The 25,003-nt window shown below is 41.6% G+C and overlaps 1 protein-coding gene and 1 long non-coding RNA gene across 4 annotated transcripts in view; one reads left to right on the top strand and one right to left on the bottom strand.

Moving 5' to 3' along the window:
* The window catches only part of LOC144695951 (uncharacterized), a 42,139-nt gene extending 29,251 nt beyond the window's left edge, over positions 1–12,888 (bottom strand). The window contains exon 1 of the long non-coding RNA XR_013580036.1: positions 12,821–12,888. This is a non-coding gene — a long non-coding RNA (uncharacterized LOC144695951). The remainder of the gene's footprint in view (positions 1–12,820) is intronic.
* An 82-nt stretch (positions 12,889–12,970) lies between these two features.
* The window catches only part of LOC144695953 (protein argonaute-3), a 163,748-nt gene continuing 151,715 nt past the window's right edge, over positions 12,971–25,003 (top strand). For 2 of the 3 annotated variants that reach the window (XM_078567064.1, XM_078567063.1), the window contains exon 1: positions 12,971–13,384. In XM_078567064.1, coding sequence (XP_078423190.1) covers positions 13,366–13,384 — 19 coding nt within the window. In that variant the 5' untranslated portion in view covers positions 12,971–13,365. The remainder of the gene's footprint in view (positions 13,385–25,003) is intronic. The other variant, XM_078567066.1, reaches the window with a different exon arrangement.

The raw sequence follows: 25,003 nt of genomic DNA, 5'->3' as shown, positions 1-25,003 counted from the left end.
AATGCCAACTAAAATCCTGCAACAAAGATGAGACTGTCTGATCAGAGCTATGCTGTGAAATTCCCCAGTGAAATTTATACAGTGAAAATGCCTTTTTAAGACTCCAAAATTGCACTTGACGGTCTAGTTTTTACAATTGTAACATTGATGGTAACCCTTTCGTCTTAATGGAATACTGCCAGTATGATGATCAGAAAACTTCAATCAATTGATAGTGTCTGCTTATATTTATCTTCTCCAAGAGTCTGTCAGTTTACCCACAGAGTCATAGATTAAGGTTTTAGAGGGTAAACTTTCACATGTTCTTGAAAGCATAAAGCAATCACAACATGACCAAAATGAAACTGATGAACATATCAATTGCAATATTTTTTATGAGCAATGTTTTTATTCATTAAACCACCGGGAGAACTCTTTTTTTTTGCAATTATTCAATTACATGTTACATCTGCATGTATCACAATTATGCAACCTACATTATAAGACCAAATAACAGAAAGCGATTGTATTTATAAGAACTTTGAAGGATTTAACAGCCTGGCTAGTTGGTAGCTGAGCGTAAATACTAAAGTTTTATCTTAAACTTATCAATACAGTAATTCTGTCTACCTTGAATAGCCTAGTAATACTTCTATTTCTGTGTTGAGCTAGGATGCTGAAAAATGCAAAGCTTAATTTTGGAGCCATTTAGGATTTTACTAAGTGCTAGGCTGACCCCACCAGGGTTTCACACCAACTGCAGTTTCACCTAAACTGAAGCTAATGTATCTCTTCATACTTTTCTGATTCCATGTGGACTGTTTATATATTTGCTGTTTTCACAGACAAACCATTCATCTGTTCCAAGCATTAAAAATGTAAAATGGATGTTCATGTGCATAGATCTTTGAAGGTGGCAGGACATACTGAAAGTAGTTAGAAAAGCATATGGGATATTAGGCTTCATAAATTGAGGTATCACTCTGAAGCAATCAGTATTAAACTATACCTGGATTGTAAAAGCAGCATAAGATAACCTACTTACACTTTATGTTCTTAACTACAGTGATTGCCATTGATTTAACTTGACAGTCTGGCAGAAGGTGGGAAGGCACAAGGATCAGTGCTGGAACCACTGTTTGTTCACCATTTACATAAACAATTTGGTCTTAGGAACTTTAGGTACAATTAAAATTTGTGGATGACACCAAATTGTCAGTTATGATTAATGGAAATGAAGGAGTGACAAAATATAGGAAGACATTGGTAAACTTGCAGAATGTGTGTAATTGGAAGTATAAGGAGGCCACTTTGGAAAATAAGTCTCCAAGTAGGTTAAAAGGACAGAGGATTCCGGGGAGTACCGATACACAAATCACTAAAAGCAACACAGGTTAATAAGAATTTTTTAAAAAGCAAATAAAGCACTCTGAATCACTTCTGGAGGAGCAGAATATTTTTTTATTCATTCACGGGATGTGGGCTTCGCTGGCTGGGACAGCATTTATTGCCATCCCTAGTTGCCTTGGAGAAGGTAGTGGTGAGCTGCTTTCTTGAACTGCTGTAGTCCATGTAGTGTGGGAACACCCACAGTGCTGTTAGGAAGGAAGTTCCAGGATTTTGACCCAGCAACAATGAAGGAACAGCGATATATTTCCAAGTCAAGATGGTGAGTGACTTGGAGGGGAACTTCCAAGTAGTGGTGTTCCCATCTATCTGCTGCCCTTGTCCTTCTAGGTGACAGTGATCATGGGTTTGGAAGGTGCTGTCGAAGGAGCCTTGGTGAATTCCTGCAGTGCATCTTGTAGATGGTACACAATGCTGCTACTGTGAGTTGGTGGTGGAGGGAGCGAATGTTTGTGGATTTGGTGCCAATCAAGCGGGCTGCTTTGTCCTGGATGGTGTCAAGCTTCTTGAGTGTTGTGGGAGCTGCACTGCCAGGCAAGTGGGGAGAATTCCATCATACTTCTGACTTGTGCCAGGCTTTGGGGAGTCAGGAGGTGAGTTTCTTGTCGCACGATTCCTAGCCTCTGACCTGCTCTTGTAGCCACAATATATATATGGCTAGTCCAGTTCAGTTTCTGGTCAATGGGAACCCCCACAATGTTGATAGTGGGGGATTCAGTGATGGTAATGCCATTGAACATCAAGGGGCAATGGTTGGATTCTCTCTTGTTGGAGATGGTCATTGCCTGGCATTTGTGTGGTGTGAATGTTACTTGCCACTTGTCAGCCCAAGCCTGGATATTGTCCAGGTCTTGCTGCATTTGAAGCAATTGATAAGCAGAGAAACCTTGTTAAACTTGAAACTAACCTTAGTTAAACTACACTTGAGTACTGTGAGCAGTTCTGGTCTCCATATTATAAAAAGGATATAGAGACACTGGAGCAGCTGTAAAAGAGTTTACTAGAATGATACCAAAACTAAGAGATTATATCTACCTGCATCAGGAATTATTGAACAGTCTGGTATCTTTTCTGTAGAAAAAAGACTCGGATGATCTGATATAGAGGTGTTTAAAATTATGAAAGGGTGTGATAGGGTAGACCAGATATTTTTCCAGTTACAGAGGAGACCAGAACTAAGGATCATGAGCGTAAAATGTTCACTAATGAATCCAATAGGGAAGTCAGGAGAAACTACTTTACCCAAAGATAGATTAGGTGTGAAACTTGCTACCCCAAGAAATAGTTGCAGTGACTAGCATAGATACGTTTACTCAAAAGTTAGATAAATACATGAGGAAAAAGGAATAGAAGGATCTGTTGATGGGGTTAGATGAAGAAAGATGGGATCAGTGGCAAAAGCAGCATTTACTGCTCATACCGGGTCTGAGAAGGTGGTGGTAAGCTTTCGTCAAGAACTGCTGCAGTCAGTGTGCTGAAGGTGTTCCCATAATCCTGTTAGGTATGGAGTACAAATACTTGGCCAAGTGTCGTCTTTAAGAGCAGTGAGGTTAGAACATTGGGTATCATTGACCAGAGCGCAGAATAATTCAAACCCTAATTTAAGGTCATACTTTCTGTCCATATAATACTTTTATTTTATACTTTTATAGTAAACCAGCAAAAGTTAGGTCAGCTTGGGAAGTAGAATTGTTTGGAGTACACAAATTTCTAAGCAGTATTTTTTTTATTCATTCATGGGATGTGTGTGTCACTGGCCAGACCAGCATTTATTGCCCATCCCTAACTGCCCTTGTTCAGAGTACAAGCTTGATGAGCTGGGAGATGTAAATTGTGCTAGATAGTCACCACTGATGGGAATGTGTAACTACTGCATGACAAGTTTACATTATAAATTCCTATGTCATATTTACCAATGGAAAAGTTAAAGTAGATGCATATTTCCCAAGTGGATGGGACATTTTGATTTTTAACACCTAGGAGTTGATATCTGTGGCCTTTGCATCAAAGGAGTGTGTGTGTTCCCTGGACACACAGGTCTGGAAAAGGGGGTGGAGATCCACTTCATCTGATCTTTGCCTCAGTTACATTGCCACAGGTTTCCTGGAGCGGCTTCATGGAGCAGAGCAAAGCCCTTTACCTGAAATAGGAGCAGGTACAGTGTTATGTTAATAAAGAATGAGGAAATTCCTAATCACCCCATTACGACCAAACGGTGCATGTTTTTCCTGGTGCCCCAAGAGAATGAGTGAGTCTTATGCCTGATTTGGATCATTGGTAAAGATTTAAAAGAATGAGCTGTTAAAAGAAAGATGTGTTAAAGGGGTTTTATATGGTGCTTTTTGTATCCTCAATGTTCCAAAATACTTTACAGCCAATTATGTACTCTAAGTATAGACGCTGTTGTACTGCAGCAAAGATGAATCCTAATACTGATCCCCATGCAGAACTACTACCATTAATAAGAACCAGTTGCTGTCTGTTCATTATGGAGTGTTATTTACAGTAGGTACACTTTCTGCTAGCAAGAGAATGCTGGGAATAGGGAGGAATAAAATGTCAAAAATTATGTCCAAAATAATTGCCCACTCTTTTTACCTTGTATAACCTAATTAATTGTATTGCTTTCTCAAAGCTATTTCTTTCTGTTTATTTGGATACATATGCTGGTAGTTTTCAGGCTACCATGAGATCAATTGCCATCAAATTCAACAACCACCTCTATTAAAGTAGAGCTGAACATGAGTTGCTCCAAGTACTAAGGACAAACTCTTATCACATTGAATATAGAGGAGCTCCATACAGTAAGTACATATTTGATTATTGATTCAAGGCTTAAAGCATTGCACCATAGGTTGTAAAATTAGATCATCGGTCCATGGTGTGTCAGACATTCTGTTCCTTCTGAACAGCTGACAATTCCAGTAGAGTTTAAAGGGTATTATTTTTGGACATTTACCAGTGACATTACCATTCTATTCTGCCTCAACCAAAATCTATTATCACATGGCATGACTGTAGTTGTGTAACATTGTTCTTAATTAGGGGCCGTTTTGACAATTCATTTACCCTAATGGGGATGGTGTAAGTTTACAAACCGTAATGCTAATTGATATATAACACACAATGTTGCCAAGTTGTTTCTGGAAGAAAAGTGCAGAGGTGCAGTGAGTTCAGACTTGATTATTAAAGACGTATAAAATAGAATTTTTTTATTTGTTCTCATATGAGTAGCTTTGACGATCCAATTTATTGCCCATCCCTAATTGCCCTGAGAAGTGCTGATGGACATTCTCTTTGAACTGCTGTAAATAGTGTTAGGGAATTCGGTATTCTCACCCAATCAATAACTGTAAAGGAACAGCAGTATAGGTCTAAGTTAGGATGGTGTATGACTTGAAGGGGGCCCTGGAGCCTTTGGTGTTCTCAGATTATTCTTTTGTTTTTCTTGCGGATAGAGGTCGTGAGGAGGGAGATGCTGTCAATACCTTGATGAGTTGTTGCATTGCATCCTATATACCATATGTACTGCAGCTATAGTGTTCCATGAATAGACATTTGCATCCCTAGCCCTGAACTCAAGCAAGCTGCTCTGCCCTGAATAGTAATCAGCTTTTTGAGTTTTGTTGAGGTACCCATCCAGATGATCGATGAGTGACTTGAGCCTTATAAATGCTAGATAAAACTTTTGGCGGGTGGGGGGGGGGGGGTCAGAAGATGAGCCGTTTATCACAGAATATCATACCTCTATTTATCTCCCATTGACAAAGTTGGCGGTATTTAATCCAGGTGATGGAGGTCTTGTCAACTGGCTGGAAAGTCGGCGAGAACTCCACGTCGCTTCCTTTAGAGAAGACCATGTCAGGACCCTGGGGGCAGAAGTTCTGCCCCCACCACCCCCCTCACCCCACTGAGAGTTGCTGGCTTATCAGAAGCTGGCATCTCTCCATTGCAGCTGTCCATACCAGCAGTAGCAGACCTCAATTTGGCAGCAGCGTATGAAGGGTGTCCAAGAAAATTTCTGCCCTGGACTTAATCGGGAAAGTGGCAGGTATCCACTTGGCACCCTCCCACTCAATTAAACGTAGGCCCTGTCTCCAAACCTGCTTTGGGGGAAGGCATTAAGTTTCGCCCAGTGTTTATGCAGCTGATCTAGTTCAACTTCTAGTCAATGGTGATTCCCCAAGAAGTTAATAACGGAAACCTGGCCTTAGTGGTGCCATTGAAGGTCATGGAGGGATGGCTAGGGTTTCTGTTGTTTGATGACCTATCATTTATGTGTACCAATGCTCTGCTATAGACTGGTATGGATTGCTTTATATATGAATATAAACTCATGAATATGAATATATATGTGAATGGAGTCAAACATTGGCATGATCAGCAAATAGCCAACCCCTGACCTTGTGACTGGGGTGGGGGGAGGAGGAGAGGGAAGCCATTGATGTGGTAGATAATTTGGTTGGGTGAAGAACAATTCCTATGGTGACATCCTGAGGCTCTAATCACTGACTTCCAACAATTGCCTTCCCCTTGCATCATTTTAGAAATTGTACATAAGCTCATAACTTCAGTGTAAACTATAATGCTTGTTTTTTTTTAACCAAAAAACTTTTTTCTATTCTTTCACGGGATGTGAGCATCGCAGGCTAGGTCAGCATTTTTATTGCCCATCCCTGATTGCCCTAGAGCAGTCCATGTGGTGTTTGGGAGAGAGTTCCAGGATTTTGATCCAGTGACAGTGAAGGAACGGCGATTTAGTTCCAAGTCAAGATAGTGTGTGACTTGGAGGGGAACTTGCAGGTGGTGATGTTCCCATGCAGCTGCTGCCCTGTCCTCCTAGGTGGTAGAGGTCACAGGTTTGTAAGGTGCTGTCGAAGGAGCCTTGTTGAGTTGTTGGAACGCATCTTATAGATTGTACACACACCTGCCACTGCGTCAGTGGAGCTAGTGGGTGTTGGTGGATGGGGTGCCAATTAAGAAGGCTGCTTTGTCCTAATGGTGTCAAGCATCTTGAGTGTTGAAGGAGCTGCACTCATCCAGGCAAGTGAAGAGTATTCCATCACACTTGTGGACACTTGCGTTCCTTGTAGATGGTGGACAGGCTTGTGGTGCAGTTGTTTCTGGTTAATGGTAACCCCCAGGATGTTGATAGTGGGGGATTCACCAATGGTAATCCATTGAACGTTGAAGGGAGATGATTGGATTCTCTCTTGTTGGAGATAGTCATTGCCTGGCACGAATGTTATTTGCCGCTTATCAACCCAAGCTTGAATGTTGTCCAGGTCTTGCTGCAAAGGCACATGGACTGCTTCAGTATCTGAGTCGCGTGAATGGTGCTGAATGTTATGCAATCATCAGCAAACATCTCCACTTCTGATCTTATATAGGTGGGAAGGTCATTGATGAGGCAGCTGAAGATGGTTGGGCCTAGGACACTACCCTGAGGAACACCCGTAGTGATGTCCTGGGACTGAGATGATTGACCTCCAACAACCACAATCACCTTCCTTTGTGCTAGGTATGACCCCAACCAAAGGAGAGTTTTCCCCCCGATTCCCATTGACTCCAGTTTTACTAGGGCTCCTTTGATGCCACACTCAGTCAAATGCAGCCTTGATGTCGAGGGCAGATATGCTCACCTCACCTCTGGAGTTCAGCTTTTTGTCTATGTTTGAACCAAGGCTGTAATGAGTCAGGAACTGAGTGGCCCTGAATCAATTCTCAGTAATTTAAATATACGTTTGAAGTGTTTTGCTGCTTCTGCAGCATATCTCAGAATTACGTCTATCAAGAGTCAGCTTGGCTCATTGGTTGCAATCTCACCTGAGTCAGAAAGGTATGGCTCACATTTCATTGCAGTGTGGAGGGTATGCTACATTGTTGAAAATATTGTATTTCGAATAAGATGTCAGCATCAGGTCGTGCCAACCTGTTCATTTGGGCACATGATATCCAATGGCATTGTCTGATAACGAATGCCATTGTCCTGGGAAATATTTATCCCTGAACCAACATACCAAAAACAAATTTATTGGCCATTTGTTTCATTTCTATTTGTAGGACCTTGCTATGTGCAATTTGATAGCCATGTTTATTGTTGTGACGACAGTGATTACACTTTAAAATTCAACAAGGAGCAACAACGTGCATTTATAGAGCGCCTTTAACACAGGAAAATATCCCACAGTGCTTCACAAATTAACAAATTGTTTTTCACTTTTTAAGCAGGGTTTTTGTGCACTTCAAAATTAATGTATTCTCCATTATTTTAAATGAAAACTACTACAATGCAAAAGCAAATTCTTTTTTTGTTCATTCATTCATGGGATGTGGGCATCGCTGGCTAGGTCAGCATTTATTGCTCATCACTATTTGCCCTTGTCCAGATGGTATTTAAGAGTCAACCACATTGCTATGGGTCTGGAATCACATGTAGGCCAGATCAGACCACAGCAGATTTCCTTCCCTAAAAAGACATTAGTGAACCAGGTGGGTTTTTAGAACAATCAACAATGGTTTCATGGTCACGATTAGACTTTTACTGAATTCAAATTCCACCATCTACCATGGCGGGATTCGAACACAGGTTCCCAGAGAATTACCCTGGGTCTCGGAATTACTAGTCCAGCGAAAATATCACTACGCCGTTGATTTAAAATAAAAGTTTATATAAAGCATTGATGTACACACAGACACTTTAAAGCCTGCTTCCTAAAATCTGAAAATATTTCCAATTTACTGTGACAGTGATTTTCGCCCTAAACCTAAATGGAGCCTGGATCCATGCTGATGTGTAGTTTCTTCAACACTAGAGTGGATTCCTTAATTAAATCAGGGGCATATGTTGCAAGACCCAAGCAAAGCAGAATTATAGAAAATAATGAATGTTACATGTCAGTTCAATATTTTTGAGAACAAAATTAGACAGCAATTTATTAGAAATTGGCGTATTTCTATACAGCTACCATTTAGCCTTAAGTTTTCTAAGCACTGTGCAGATTAGTGATTTGTGTACTAAATTAATTTGCATGTTTTATGTTAATTGCAACAAAGTTTTCTCTTATTATGTCAGTACCTCATGAGACATCTAAGAAGAACACTGATCCAAATGTGCACACATCTTAGGGTTGCCACTGGAAAATATTTTTCCAAAAGGGCATGTCACATACACCAATCCTTGACACATTTTTACATTAGTTTAATTCTGCAGTCTAAGCAAACATGGGTTTGGGAGCATTGCAAGAGCATATAATGTCTTGCACAAAATTAGTCGTCAATTAACATAATTAGCACGTACTCCCTACATGTTTTTCCTAAGTATGATTACTGAAAGAAAGCAGGGGAAGGGGAAAGTAGCAGTTCTCAAACAGCTGCTACACATTTAAACATTGATGTTTGTTGTGAAAGTGTTTGAAACTGATATTTAAAAACAAGCCAAAACCAGAAGACATGGAGAAGTACAATTTTTATAACGAGCACGTCCAATAGAATGAGAAGATCAACTCAGCAAAGAAATGGAGAGAACTAATGTTGCTACCTTGGGTAAGGTGAGACAGATTAGGAAGTGTGATGATGGCTTGAGCTCTGATATTTTCTTTGGAAGAAGTTCTTGAAAGACTTAATAACCAACGTCTCTGCATCATACATAATTTTTGGACCTTCCACTCAACTGAAATATCTCATCCAAATCGAATAGAATGAAACCCAATCAGCTGATCATTGAAAACAGTGCAAACTTCTCATTGTATTAATACTATTGCAGAACAGAACTCTCACTCCATGGAAAATAATGCATAGTTTTGACTAAAAAGTTTTTTTATTAGTCTGCAGTCTCTGTCATGTGTCAGATTCCAAGACATAGATAACATTTGAAAAAGCTCTGGGAATTCACTCTTGAACCCCCCCATAAGAAATGATTGAAAATTCATTTGCTGTTCTGATGAAAAGTCATAAATATTCCAGGGTACACAAGATTTTAGAAAGACAGGCAGAATGGCAAAGGAGGAGGGGTAGCCCTGATAGTAAGAGATAGCATAAGGACATTAGTGAGAAAGGATCTGAAGTAGAATAAGTATGGGTGGAAATTAGGAATAGCAAGAGTCAGAAATGCTGGTGGGAGTAATTTATAGCCCCCCCTTAACTGTAGTTATATTGTTGGACAGTACATTAAACAATAAATTATTGGAACTTTTAACAAAGGCAAAGTAATTTGGGGGGATTTTAATCTTCCTATAGACTCAACCAATCAAATTGACAAGGGTAGTCAAGAAGATGAGTTTATAGAATGACAGTTTCCCAGAACAAAACATTGTAGAACCAAATAGGCATAAAACTATCTTAGATCAAGTATTGTATAATGAGGCAGGGTTAATTAGTAATGTCATAGTTAAATGATCTACTGGGAAATAGTGATCATAATACCATTGAATTCCATGTTAGGTTTGAAAGCGACATGCTATAATCACAAACATTAATCTTAAACCTAAACAAAGACAATTACATAGACATGAGGGGAGAACTGGCTAATGTTGATTAAGTAAATAGACTAAAAGGTACGATGGGAAATGAACAGTGGGAAAGATTTAAAGAAACAGGTCAAAATGTTCGACAAAAATACATTCCATTGAAAAACAAAAACTCAGCAAGACAGACCCATCCATGGCTCATTCAGGAAGTTAAGGATAGTATTAGATTAAAAGATGAGGCTTACAATGTTGCAAAAACAACATCAAGTCTGAGGATTGGGAGTGTTTTAGAAAACAGCAAAAGGCCACCATGAAGTTGAGTAAAAGGGAAAAAATAGAATGAGAGTAAACTAGCCAGGAATATAAAAACAGTGCTTTTACAACTATATAAAAAGGGAGTAGATAAAGTAAATGTTGGTCCTTTAGAAGCAGAGACAGGAGAAATTATCATGGAGAATGAGAAAATAGCAGAGACATTGAACAAATATTTTGTATCTGTCTTCATAGAAGACACAAGTTGCATACCAGAAATAGAGGGTAACCTAGGGACTAAAATCCGACAAATCCCAGGGCTTGATGGTTTACACCTTAGGGTTCTAAAAAAGATAGCTGCAGAGCTAATGCTTTGTGGATGCACTCATACAAGGAAAGCAGAAAATTAGCATATAGGTACAGGAAGCAATTGGAAAGCAAAAAGCATGTTGGCTTTTATTGAAAGGGGAATTGAGTACAGAATAAAGAAGTCTTGCTACATTGTATGAGCTCTAGGGAGACCACATTTGGAATACTATATACAGTTTTTGTCTCCATATTTAAGGAAGGATATACTTGCATTGGAGGCGATACAGTGAAGATTCATTAAATTGGTCCCTGGGATGAGGAGAGGCTGAGTAAACTGGACCTCTATTATCTGGACTTTATAAGAACGAGAGGCAATCTCATTGAAATATACAAGATTCTGAAGGAGCATGATAGGGTGAACGCAGAGAAATTGTTTCTGCTGGCTGGGGAACCTAAAACATGAATGCACAGTCTCAGGATAAGGGGCTGATTAATTAAGACTGAGATAAGGGGAAACCAGTTCATGCAAAGGATTGTGAATCTTCAGAATTCTCTACCCCAGAGAGTTGTGGATGCTCCATCATTGAATATATTTAAGACTGAGTTAGACAAGATTTTTGGTCTCTCAGGGAATCAAGGGATATGGGGAATGGGCAGGAAACTGGAGTTGAAGCCCAAGATCAGCCATGATCATATCGAATGGCAGAGCAGTGTTAGCGGAGTATGGTCTACAGCTGCTCCTATTTCTTATGTGTTCTTATGACTTGAAACATTAACTCTGTTTCTCTCTCCAAGATGCTACCTGGCCTGGTTAGTATTTCCAGCATTTTCTGTTTTTATTTAATGAATTTGCTGTTTTGTTTTAAAGGAAACTTCATAGATTGTGATTTTAAAAAAAATTCTTGCTCAAAGTAAAGCTGACCCAGAAGGTCCCAGATTGAATTTCCAGTCTATTCTGAGTTAGCTAATTTCAGCCTTTGTGGCAGTCGGACACTACATTTTTGGATAGATTACAGAGGGGGAAATCAGCCATGATTTCTGCAGCCTGCTAACATGCTGTATTGTGCATATGTACGGATATTGGGTGAGGGCAGGATTGGGCTCAGTGTGTTATTTTCCGGCAGCTGGACAGCCTAATTGTCGTCATCTTCACTTGCAAAGAAGAATGGCAACTTGGGTGAAACACTGAAGGGCAATCAGTGTCCGTGGATCCAAACACCTACGGAAGCCAATACCTTCAGGAGAGGGAGTAAACTAGCAATAGAAAAGTTGCACAAAAGTTGCACCACTACAACACCTGATAAAAATAATTTAAAATATAAGCCACCAAGCACAGTATCAGTAGCATCAAAGTGAGGTCCACGATTAGTTTGCAGTCTCCTACTCACAATCCTGCCACTTTAGTGTTTCCCAGTTTACTTGTGGTAAATTACCAAGCAGAAGCCAATAGGCTGGAGTCAAAGCAGAGCATTCATTCCACCTAGTGGCCATTTTCAGAGGGGCCCCTGAAGAAAGTTTGGGTCTTCACCACGTGGGTTGTACAGACAGCAAAATATGTTTAGTATATCCAGAGGTGCTGTTTCTATAACTAAATATAGAAATCATGTACAGAAGCTCTGGCCATTGCATTTGGATCTTCAGAAAGGTTACGATGCACATGACAAAAATACTACCAGATTTTCATCCTGAGATGTGCAGATGCTTCAAAAAAAAAACACCAGCTGGTCCCGAGAATTCTCCACCCCCCCCCTTTCCCGTTTGTAATTTGATTAATCCTTCTCGACCTCGATTGCCGGGGAAATAAATAGAAAGTGGTCATTGTTGACAGGATTAAACTACATCTGGTGTTTCTATTTTATAGGAGGAGTGGTGATTTACCCTCATTTAAAACGAATCTCCTCATCTCATTTAGGATATTTCGGGAAGGTTGCTGAACAACTGGAGCGACTTGTTAAATCTGTGGCTGAGGAAATTTACCGTTGACCCCTCCACCCCCCCCACCCCCCCAACTAAAGGAAACGTTTCCACTGAGCCGGACACTCCTGGACATGGAGAGTTTGGTACCCGGCTTTGCAATCCTGTGCTCGCGAAGCCCCGCATGAGGCATGAACCAGATGGCGACGGCCCTCGGACAGAGCCATTTCGAGCTCAGGAGAAGGCCGGCTTTGCTGGAAAGAAAATTTACTGCCAAAAAAAAAATTAGGGTCATCAGATTGCAAACTGGAGTCTGGGGTTTTTTTGAGCCTAGAATTTGATAACGAAACCCAAGTCGAATATATGCCCATTCTTCCCGGTGCTAGTAAATTTAAAAAAAAAGAGGGAACTGAAAGGGAAAATAATTCTCTCGGGAGAAAGACGATCAAAAATTACATCGTTAAAAATAATCACCCGAAAAACAAACATACTTGCGTTTCTCTAGAAACCGATTTACGCCCAGGGTGGGGGTGGGGGAAAGGACGAACGTGATGACCTCCGGTTGCGTGGTGACGTGAACCCGAGGAAATTATGAATAATTAAGCCAAGGACGTCAATCGTCATTTCCGGCGGTTAGGTGACGGTTAATCCGGTTGGGCAGACGCTGTAGCCGAGGAAAAAAAAAGACGAAAGCGGCGGAAAATAAAGTGGCGAGCGCGCGGGGCCCGAGTGATCGCTGGAAGCCGGAGCCGCAGATTCCTCTCAGCCGAGGGAGCCAGCCTGTCGAGTTCGGCGGATTAGTCTCCGGCCAGTAAAGGGAGAGAGGCCCCGCCGGTGTTTCGGAGCCCAGGAGAAGCGGAGCGGCCCCACCAGGCAAAGATCTGCACTAAGCCCGGGGGGGGGTGGGGGGAGACCGTGCCTCCGAAAGCAGCTGGGATCGAACTGAGCGAAGCGGGTCACCCGCCCCCGTCCGCCGGCCGGTCCCATCCGTCAGAGGCCGCTGAAAACCAAGCGTGTGTAGGAAGGGGCTCCATGAATGGAAATCGGAACCCCAGGTATGAGGGGCCGCTGCAACTGGATCCCATCGGATGCTCGAATCTGTCCTTAAACAGCGGGTGGAGAGACATAAGGGGTGGGGTGGGGGAAATCTAAATGTAATATCGGCCAAAATATCACAGACCGAAGAAGATAGCGGGGTGGTGGAGGGAGGCGGGGTGGTGGAGGGAGGCGGGGTGGGGTGGGGGGGTGGTAGGGGGGAGATTTATGAATGGATTACTAATAAGGTAAAGTCAGACTTTAATTAGATAGAATCAGAGGTCTCTAGTCTGCTAACCTTCTAGAAATGGAACTTTCTGTACCTTGTCTACACGGACTGGATTTGTTGCAGGCTGTTTGTCGAGCTCCCGGGAGTGGGGGTGGGTGGCAGAAGGAATTTAATAAACCTGGTCAGTAAGTTTCTTGTGAGTAACAGCACCGGGAGACAGACTGGCCGTTGGAATGTATTGGTCCCACCTGTCAACCTGATAGCTGCCACCGAACCTTTTGTTATGTCCGCGCTCCGTAGTTGTAACCGAAGTATGGAGAGAGGCTCAAACGGTTAGAGTATAGACAACACAGATAATATACAAGGAAAGAAAATCTGCAGATACTGAAACAAAAAACTGAAAATACTGGAGATAATCAGCAGTCAAGAGCAACCAAGTTAATGTTTCAAGTCTACACCTGAAACATCCACAGATGCTGACTGACCTGAATGTTTCTGGCATTTTCTGTTATGCAAGAGCACATTTTTATATGGTGCCTTTGATGTACAGTAACATCCCTAGCTACTTCAGAAGTGTAATTAATCTGAAATTGACACCCCAACAAAGGAGTTATTAAGGGGAGGTGGGTGATGGGGTGACCAAAAGCTTGGTCAAAGAGAGAGATTTTGAAGAATCTTTGGAAGCAGAGAGGCAGAGGGAAATCTGTGTTTGTGAGAGACCCAGATGCCTGAAGGTATGAGAAAAGGATTGCATAAGATGCCGGAGTCAGAAGAATAGAGTGTTCAGGTGGAGAGCTTGTCAGATTGAAGGAAGTTATAAAGGTAGGGGAGAATGAGGCCTTGATGAGATTTAAACACAATTTATGCAGCTTGTCTGTATTAATAAATGAGGAATTGTAAAGGAAACAATGCTATAATATATAATGTAATACAATGAAAAGTTGTTTACTTTGAAAGATTGAGTAAAATGACAACATGACAGGCTGTATGAATTGGGGCTGTCACTCAAGTCCTGATTTAATTACAGAATAATGTCTGATATTTAAACTTTAGTTCTTTGTCACCATTTGATTGTAATCTGAAAGATGCAAAAACTTAGCAGGAAAAATTACTTCTATACTTTTAAGATAAGCTATTTACTGCCCTGGTAATGTAAGATTGGAGGAAACTAGTGCAGGTTAATATCCTGTTTGAAATGAAATCTGTAATACTGCCTGCTGCTGAAGGAATTGATTGTGCCGAATGCATCTTTTTAAAAAAAAGTCCCCACTTTTAAACATGCCCCCTTTCCATTGATATTGGTAATACTCATTTAAAGTAATGACTTATTATAAATGAAAGGTTCAGACTCTTTATAAAAAAAATTAAGGGTTTTGAAAAGTGTTGCAATAGCATTGTAATATGGAGAAGCAGTAGTGACTAATCACATATGATTAATTCTCTGAAATGTTTGGAAGTATTTACAGTAATTGTCTAATGGTCATGTTGGCAGCATGGGCACAGTAGACCACTGTACAGGTGCATCTTTCAATGTATTTTACTGAGGTTGTATGATGGAGCTTTTCTAAAATGAGCCCTCAGATATATGTATTGCTTTTAGTGTAGGTAATACCTCGAGCACTTTGTCCAAATAAGATGAAAGTTGCTTGGATCACATCTATATGACAATGCAGTATCTTGCAACAATATCATGCTGACACCATACTTGGAGTCCTGGCTGCAAAGTCAGATTTGATTGTTCAAAGAATTGATGGGATTATTTTTGTCATGGAACAGTAGTCCCAAATAATTGGAACTACTAAGAAAAGCAGCCTTTGGAAATAGAAATGGGAAGCCCAGCATTGCTCTAGATTCTAGCAGTTGGTAAATAAGATGGTAGTATATTTTCTTATGATTAATCTGACAAAGCCTTTTCACGATTTACTTACTAATTTTCAAATCCAGTAGCAATCTTCCTCCTTTTAGACTTGCCATGTACCATTGCCTGCCCAGTAATGTAGATGAGATGCCTGTTCCCAGCTCTGCTGATGTACTCTTGAATTAACCATGAGGGTGTGCACAAGGGTGGGTTTGGGTAACGGTCATTTCCTTTTCTTCCCATCTGTGGCAAGATTTCTGAAATTTGCTGACTTGTATTTTACTGCTCCACATCCTGTTGGATTGAGAGGATTCTGGCTATGAATATTTTTAGCTATGTTGCTCCCTTACTGATCCATCACTGACAAATGTTTCTTCCCACTCTTCTTTGAAGCAAAAGAAACTAAATGCAGCTGGCCTTTTGAGTTGGTTGCATCAGCAATTGTTTAGCAATGGTTAACATTGTTGACAAATTTCAATTTTATTTACAAAATTAAAGTTTTGTTCCAAGCAATTCCGATGATTAACTCAGTGCAGGGATAATGAAATGTCAGTTAATGGACTTGTTTGTGTGGCATTACCAGTGATTGCAATGCTAACTTGATGAAATTGGTAAATCCTCTAGCTTTTTGGTAGCATGCTAGCACTCGTTTAAGTTCATTTAAATGCCCTTTTCTCTTTAGAGCACACTGGAACAAAATGTTCTAACTCCTCTGGTCCCAACTCATTCCAGATCATGACTATGATAATAAGACAGTTTAATATATTTGCTGCTGTGAAATGCCAGCCATATCATGCCAGCATCCCTGAATTGAAAGTGGAAATTTTGCAAAGTAGCAAGAGCACCATTCTGCTTGAAATGAATTTAAACTATTGGTAGTTTCATAGTATTTAACAGTTCTGTTTCTAATGCCAATGTAAGGAACACAGCTCCTTTAAATCAAAGTCCTGACTATAATCCTAATGGAATAAATTGGTGCTGTAGCTCAGTTGATAGCACACTTCTGACCCAGAAGGTTATGGATTCAAGTCCCACTCCAGGACTTAAGCTTTAAAATCAAGGCTGATATTCCAGTGCAGTACTGAGGAAGTGCTGTGTTGTCAGAGGTGCTGTCTTTTGGATGAGATACTAAGCAGTGGTATGGCAATAAAAAATTTCCTGGCACTATTTCAAAGAAGAGCAGAGGATTTATCCCTAGTGTCATGGCCAATTTTTATATCTCAATCACCACAAAAACAGACTATCTGGTCTTCATCTGTTTGTGAGAGTTTGCTACGCGCAAGTTGACTGCTGTGTTTCCTAAATTACAGCATAAGTACTTCATTGACTGTGAAGTGCTTTGCGATGTCTGGTGATCGTGAAAAGTACTATATAAAAGTATTTTTTTCTTCCTATAAATTCTGGGAGCATGATGCCAATTATTGCAGGACTTGGGTAACTTCAGACTTGATGGTACACTGTATACCTGTTGCCAAGGATTGTACAGGCAGCTTCCAGGATGGCACTGATATGTGCATTACATTGAGAAAACATGAAAGCTGTCTTTGAAATAGATTTCTTCTATTTTTAAAGTGATTAAGTGTGAAAATCAAATCTAGTATTGTCAGGATACCAACAGAGGAACATCCGACCATTGGGCTTGAGACATTTATTGGCAATTGCTAGGAAGCATCGTCTGAAGAGAGAATTCATTCTGCCTTTTGATAGGACAAAACTGATTTGGAAAGTGAAGACCAAATCAGAGGCATTGCGAGCCTGAGTTAAATATCATAATGTGTGAACAGTTAAAAGATTAGATGCCATAGAAATGTGCTGTAGAGCAGGCTGGTTATAATGTTGTAGCTGGTACTAATCTTTATAAAATGCAGTCCTGATTGACTTCATCCTAGGGCCTTAAAAGAGGTGGCTAATGAGGAAGCAGATGCATTGGTGTTAATTTTCCAAAATTCGCTAGATTCTGGAAAGGCTCCATCAGACTGGAAAGTAGCAAATATAACCCCTCTATTCAAGGAGGCGACAGGAAACTATAGATCAGTTAGCTTGACGTCTGTCATGGAGAAGGTAGAATCAATCATTAAGAAAGCTATAACTGGGCACTTAGAGAAACTCAAGGTAATCAGGAAGAGTCAGCATAGTTTTCTGAAGAGGGATCATGTTTAACCAATTTATTGGAGTTCTTTGAAGGAGTAACATGTACTGTGGATAAAGGGGAGCCTGTAGACCTACTGTACTTGGATTTTCAGAAGGCATTTGATAAGGTGCCACGTCAAAGGTTATTATGGAAAATTAAAGCTCATGGTGTCGAAGGTAACATATTAGTATGGATAGAAGATTGGCTGGCTGACAGAAAACTGTGTGCATAAATGGGTCTTTTTCTAACTGGCAGGATGTGATGAATGGAGTTCCGAAGGAGTCTCTGCTGGGGCCTCAACATTTTACAATCTATATCAATGACTTAGATGAAGGGAATGAAGGCATGGTATCTCAATTTGCAGGTGACACAAAGCTAGGTAGGAAAGTATGTTGTGAAGAGGACATTCAGAATTTGCAGACTGATATAGATAAGTTGAGTGAGTGGGCAAAATTCTGACAGATTGAGTATAATGTAGGAAAATGTGAAGTTGTTCATTTTGACAAGAAGAATGAAAAAACAGAATATTACCTAAACAGAGAATGGCTGCAGAATTCCAAAGTGCAGAGAGAGTGCAGACACTTCCTCCTACCTCTCCCTGATCCATGACCCCACCACTGAACATCAAGCCATTGTTTCCAGGACTGTCACTGACCTCATCTCCTCTGGAGATCTTCCTCCCACAGCTTCCAACCTGATAGTCGTCCAACCTCGGACGGCCCGCTTCTACCTCCTACCCAAAATCCACAAACAGAACTGTCCCGGCAGACTGATCGTATCAGCCTGTTCCTGCCCCACGGAACTCATTTCTCGTTATCTTGACTCCCTTCTCTCTCCCCTTGTCCAGTCCCTTCCCACCTACATCCTTGATTCCTCTGACACCTTACGTCACATCAACAATTTCCAGTTCCCTGGCCCCAACCGCTTCCTCTTCACCATGGATGTCCAATCCCTCTACACCTCCATCCCCCACCAGGATGGTCTGAGGGCCCTTAGCTTCTTCCTTGAACAGAGGCCCGAACAATCCCCATCCACCACTACTCTCCTCCGTCTGGCTGAACTTGTTCTCACACTGAACGATTTCTCCTTTAACTCCTCTCACTTCCTCCAAATAAAAGGTGTGGCTATGGGTACCCGCATGGGCCCCAGCTATGCCTGTCTCTTTATGGGGTATGTGGAACATTCCTTGTTCCAGTCCTACTCCGGCCCCCTCCCACAACTCTTTCTCCGGTACATCGATGATTACTTCGGTGCTGCTTCATGCTCTCGTCGGGACCTGGAAAAATTTATTAATTTTGCTTCCAATCTCCACCCCTCCATCATTTTCACATGGTCCATCTCTGACACTTCCCTTCCCTTCCTTGACCTCTCTGTCTCAATTTCTGGTGATAGACTGTCCACCAATATCCATTACAAGCCTACCGACTCCCACAGCTACCTCGACTACAGCTCCTCACACCACGCTTCCTGTAAGGACTCCATCCCATTCTCTCAGTTCCTTCGCCTCCGTCGCATCTGTTCTGATGATGCTACCTTCAAAAACAGCTCCTCTGACATGTCCTCCTTCTTCCTTAACCGAAGTTTTCCACCCACGGTCGTTGACAGGGCCCTCAACCGTGTCCGGCCCATCTCCCGCGCACCCGCCCTCACGCCTTCTCCTCCCTCCCAGAAATATGATAGGGTCTCCCTTGTCCTCACTTATCACCCCACCAGCCTCCGCATTCAAAGGATCATCCTCTGCCATTTCCGCCAACTCCAGCATGATGCCACCACCAAACACATCTTCCCTTCACCCCCACTGGCAGCATTCCATAGGTATCGTTCCCTCCGGGACACCCTGGTCCACTCCTCCATCACCCCCTACTCCTCAACTCCCACCTATGGCACCTCCCCATGCCCACGCAGAAGATGCAACACCTGCCCCTTCACTTCTTCTCTCCTCACCGTCCAAGGACCCAAACACTCCTTTCAAGTGAAGCAGCATTTCACTCGCATTTTCCCTAACTTAGTCCCAATGCGGTCTCCTCTACATTGGAGAGACCAAACGTAAACTGGGCGACCGCTTTGCAGAACACCTGCGGTCTGTCCGCAAGAAAGACCCAAACCTCCCTGTCGCTTGCCATTTTAACAGTCCACCCTGCTCTCTTGCCCACATGTCTGTCCTTGGCTTGCTGCATTGTTCCAGTGAAGCCCAACGCAAACTGGAGGAACATTTTCCGACTTGGCACTTTACAGCCTTCCAGACTGAATATTGAATTCAACAACTTTAGATCTTGAACTCCCTCCTCCATCCCCACCCCCTTTCCATTTCTTCCCCCTCCCTTTTGTTTTTTCCAATAATTTATATAGATTTTTCTTTTCCCACCTATTTCCATTATTTTTAAATCTATACCTGTAATGCCCTGTCAGTCTTTCCACCCCACCCCCACTAGAGCGTACCTTGAGTGTCCTGCCATCCATTCTTAATTAGCACATTCTCTTAGATAATATCACCACCTTTAACACGTCTTTGTTCCTTTGTCTGTGACATCTTTTGATTACCTGCTCCTATCACTGCTTGCTTGTCCCTACTACCGCCCCCCCCCCCGCAAACTTCTCTCCCCTCACCCCATCCCCCACCTTAAACCAGCTTATATTTCACCCCTCTCCTAACTTTACTCAGTTCTGCTGAAGGGTCATGAGGACTCAAAACATCAACTCTTTTCTTCTCTGCTGATGCTGCCAGACCTGCTGAGTTTTTCCAGGTAATTCTGTTTTTGTTGCAGAGAGACCTAGGTGTTCTAGTGCATGAGTCACAAGAAGTTGGTATGCAGTTAGTATGCAAGTAATTAAGAAGGCTAATGGATGCTATCCTTTATTATGAGAGGAATTGAACATAAAAGTGGGGATGTTATGCTTCAGTTATACAGGGTATTGCTAAGACCATGTCTCAAATACTGTGTGCCATTTTGGACTCTTTATTTAAGGAAGGATACAAATGCATTAGAGACAGTTCAGAGGGAATTTACTAGATTGATGCCTGGAATGATCAGGTTGTCTTATGAGGAAAGATTAGACAGACTGGGCTTGTTTCCACTGGAATTCAGAAGACAGGGTTGACTTGATTGAAGTATATAAGATCTTGAATGGTATTGACAGGCGTTTCCTTTTGTGGGTGAGTCTAAAACTAGGGGCCACTGATTTAAAATTAGGGGTTGCTGTTTTAGGACAGCGATGAGAAGAAATTTTGGAACTCTGCCTCAGAAGGCAATGGAGACAGGATCATTGAATATTTTTAAGGTGGAGGTAGATTCTTGTAAGGCAAGGGAATCGAAGGTTATCGGGGGCAGATGAGAATGTGGAATTCAAGACACAAACAGATCAGCCATGGTCGTCTTGAATGGAGGAGCAGGCTCACAGGGCTGAATGGCCTACTTCTCCTATTTCGTATGTTCATGTTGTATTGTTGAAAGTGCAACCCTAATAAATCACTGAATTTGGATTGTTAAAGCTGTATTTTAGACTGTTAAAATGGTTGGACTCTTCCACTAAAAGCTTTGATGGTAGACAGGCAATGGCTAGAAATACTACGTAGTCTACAACAGATATACATTCCTCTAAGACACAAACACCTGAAGGGAAAGGTAAATCAACTGTGGTTAGCGAAATAAGTTAAAGATTGCATTAGATTAAAGGAAGTCGCTAAAAGGATGCCAAAAAAAATAGTAAGCCTGAGGATTGGGGGCAATTTAGAACCCAGAAAACTATTAAAGAAAGGGAAAAGAGAATATGAATACAAACTAGTGAGGAACATCAAAGCGGACAGTAAAAGCTTCTTTAGATATGTGAAATGGAAAAGATTAAATGGACAAATGTGGGCCCATTACAGTTAGGGATTGGAGAATTTATAGTGGGGAACAGGGAAATGGCAGAGACAATTACTTTGCGTCTGTCTTCACAGAAGAACATACAGAAAATCTCCAGATATACCAGGTGACCAAGAGACTTGTTAAACCGAGGAACAAAAAGAAAGTAGTATTAGTAAAGAGATAGTACTTGAAAAGTTAACTGGATTGTAGGTTGATAAATCCCCTGAACCAGATGAGCTTCATCCCAGAGTGTTGAAGGAGGTGGCTAGAGAGATAGTGGATGCATTGGTGGTTATCTTTCAAAATTCTGAAGGTTCCTGCAGACTGGAAAGTAGCAAATGTAACCCCACTATTCAAGAAGGGAGGAAGAGGGAGAATGGAGAACCGCAGACTTGTTAGTTTGGCATCCGTAGTAGGGAAAATGTTAGAATCTACAATACAAGATGTGATAACTCAATATTTAGAAAAGAATGGTAAAATTGGGCAGCGTAAATGTTAATTTGTGAAAGAGAAATCATGTTTGACAAACTTGGAGTTTTTTGAGAATATTACTTGTAGCATTGAAAAAGGAGAACCTGTGGATGTGGTGTATTTGGATTTTCAGAAGGCTTTTGATAAGGTCCCACACAGGAGGTTAGTAAATAAAATTAGAGCACATGGGGATGGAGAAAATATATTAGTATGGATTAAGAATTGGTTAACAGACAGAAAACAGAGAGTAGGAATAAACAGATCATTCTCAGGCTGTTACTAGTGGGATACCACAAGGATCAGTGCTAGGTCCACAGCTGTTCACGATCTATATAAAACATTTGGTCCCCGCATCCAAATCAAATATTTCTGAATTTGCTAATGACGCCAAACTGGGTAGCAATGTAAGTTGTGAGGAGGATGCAAGGAGGCTTCAAGAGAACTTGGACAACTAAGTGAATGAGTTAGAACATGGCAGATGGAATATAATGTAAATAAATGTGAAGTTATTCACTTTGGTGGAAAAAACAGAAAGGCAGAATATTTCTTAAATGGTGAGAGGTTGGGAAGTGCAGGTATCCAAAGGGATCTGGGTGTCCAGGTTCATGAGTCACTAAGAGTTAGCATGCAGGTGCAGCAAGCAATTGGGAAGGTTAATCAGAATCACAGAATAGTTATGGTGTAGAAGGAGGCCATTCGGCCCATCGTGTCTGCACTGGCTCTCTGACCATTTTAACTTGGTGCCAATCTCCAGCCTTTTCCCTGTAACCCTGTACATTGGATGATTATTTAAATAGAAACAGGGCCTTCCTCCACCATACTCCCAGGCAATGCATTCCAGACTCGAACCACTCGTTGTGTGAAAAAGTTTTTTTCTCACATCACATTTGCTTCTTTGCAAAACAGCTTAAAACTGTGCCCTCTGGTTCTCGAGCTGTTTATGAGCAGGAAGAGTTTCTCCCTGTCTACTCTGTCCAGACCCCTCATGATTTTGAAAACTTCTGTCAAGTCTCCTCCTAGCTTTCTCCTCGCTAAGGGAAACAGTCCTAACTTCTCCAATCTTTCCTCATAACTAATCCTCATCACTGGAACCATTCTCGCAAACCTCTTCTGCACTCTCTCCAATGCCTTCACATCCTCCCTATAGTGTGGCACCCAGAACTGTACACAATATTCCAGCTGAGGTCTAACCAGTGTCCTATATAAGTTCATCATAACCTCCCCGCTCTTGTACTTGTAAATGGTATGTTGGCCTTCATTTGACTACAGGAGTAAAGATGTATTGCTGCAGTTGTATAGAGTATTGTGTAGCGCCTTGGTGAGACATCACCTGGAGTATTGTGTACAGTTTTGGCCCCCTTATCTAAGGACGAATATACTTGCCATAGAGGGAGTGCAACGGAGGTTCACCAGATTAATCCCTAGAATGGTGGGATTGTCATATGTGGTGAGATTGGGCAGACTGGGTCTGTATTCCCTTGAGTTTCAAAGAATGAGGGGTGACCTCATTGAAACTTACAAAATTATTACAGGGTAGATGTAGATAAGATGTTTCCCTTGGCTGGTGAATCTAAAACCTAGGGACATAATCTCAGGATAAGGAGTAGGCCATTTAAGACTGAGATGAGGAGGAATTTCTTCACTCAGAGGGTGGTGGACCTTTGAGCTTCCGCAGCCCTCTGGGGTAGAGAATTCCAATCATTGAGTATGTTCAAAACAGAAATCGATAGATTTCTGGAGACTAATGACATCAAGGGATATGGCGATAGAATGGGAAAGTGGTGGATGATCAGCCATGATTGAACTGAATGCTGGAGCAGGCTTGACAGGCTGAATGGCCTCCTGCTGTTCCTATGTTCCTAAATCTTATTGACTACAGTGCAGTGGGTGTCAGTCTTAAAGTAAATAGAATGTAAATCTGCTAAATACAAATCCCACAGATTGAACTGGGTCATTTTCTAGCAACTGAAATGCTTTTGTTGCATAAAAGTACTAATAACGACTTTAACAAAAATAACCCCAATTTTTCAAATGGTCTCAGAGGTATTTAAAATTGTGAAGGGATGGGGCAGAGTGGACTGTGTCCAATAGTAGAGGTGTCTAGAGAAAAGGGAGAGAGAGAATTTTAAATGCAAGAGAGTTATGACTGAATAGGAAAGCCTTTTTAAGCAGGTGATTATGGCTCTTGGTTGCAGGCATATGTGATGGGGGTCACTGCTGCTGTGAAGCATGAACACCAGTGCAGATGAATTGGACCAAATGGCCATTTTCTGTCAGATAATTCTATATAACTGAAAAGACCATGTTGCAGTGACCTTAAAAACTTGAGTGTCAACTTGGCTTTGTAGTAACGTCCTCACAGTACGATATGGACAGGCTGGTTAGATGGGCAGAACAGTAGCAAATGGAATTTAATCCTGAAAAGTGTGAGTTGATGCATTTTGGGAGGAGTAGCAAGGCAAGGGAGTACACAATGAATGGTAGGACCCTTGGAAGTACAGAGTATCACAAGGACCTTGTTATGCATGTCCATAGATCCTTGAAGGCAGCAGGACAGGTTAATAAGGTAGCTAAGAAGGCATATGGGATACTTGCCTTTATTAATAAAGGCATTGAATACAAGAGCGGGGAGGTATTGATGGAACTGTATAAAGCGTTAGTTAGGCCACATCTGAAGTACTGTGTGCAGCTCTGGTTGCCACACTATAGGAACGATGTGATTACGCTGGAGAAGGTGCAGAGGAGATACATCAGGATGTTCCCTGGGCTGAAGCATTTCAGCTATGAAGTGAGACTAGATAGGCTAGAGCAGAGAAGGCTGAGGGCGGGCCTGATTGAGGTGTACAAAATTGAGAGGCATAGATATGGTAGATAGGAAGAAACATTTCACCTTAGTGGAAGGGTCAATAACAAGGGGGCATAGATTTAAGGTAAGGGGCAGGAGGTTTAGAGGAAATTTTATGGAAAATATTTTCATCCAGAGGATAGCGGCTATCTGGAACTCTCTGCCTGAAAGGGTGGTGGAGGCAGGAACCCTCACAACATTTAAGAAGTATTTAGATGAACATATGAAACGCCATGGCATACAGGGCCACAGGCTAA

This window comes from Cetorhinus maximus, chromosome 21 (assembly GCF_964194155.1).
Source record: "Cetorhinus maximus chromosome 21, sCetMax3.hap1.1, whole genome shotgun sequence".
NCBI lineage: Eukaryota > Metazoa > Chordata > Chondrichthyes > Lamniformes > Cetorhinidae > Cetorhinus > Cetorhinus maximus.
This window is presented reverse-complemented; position numbering and strand designations above follow the sequence as displayed.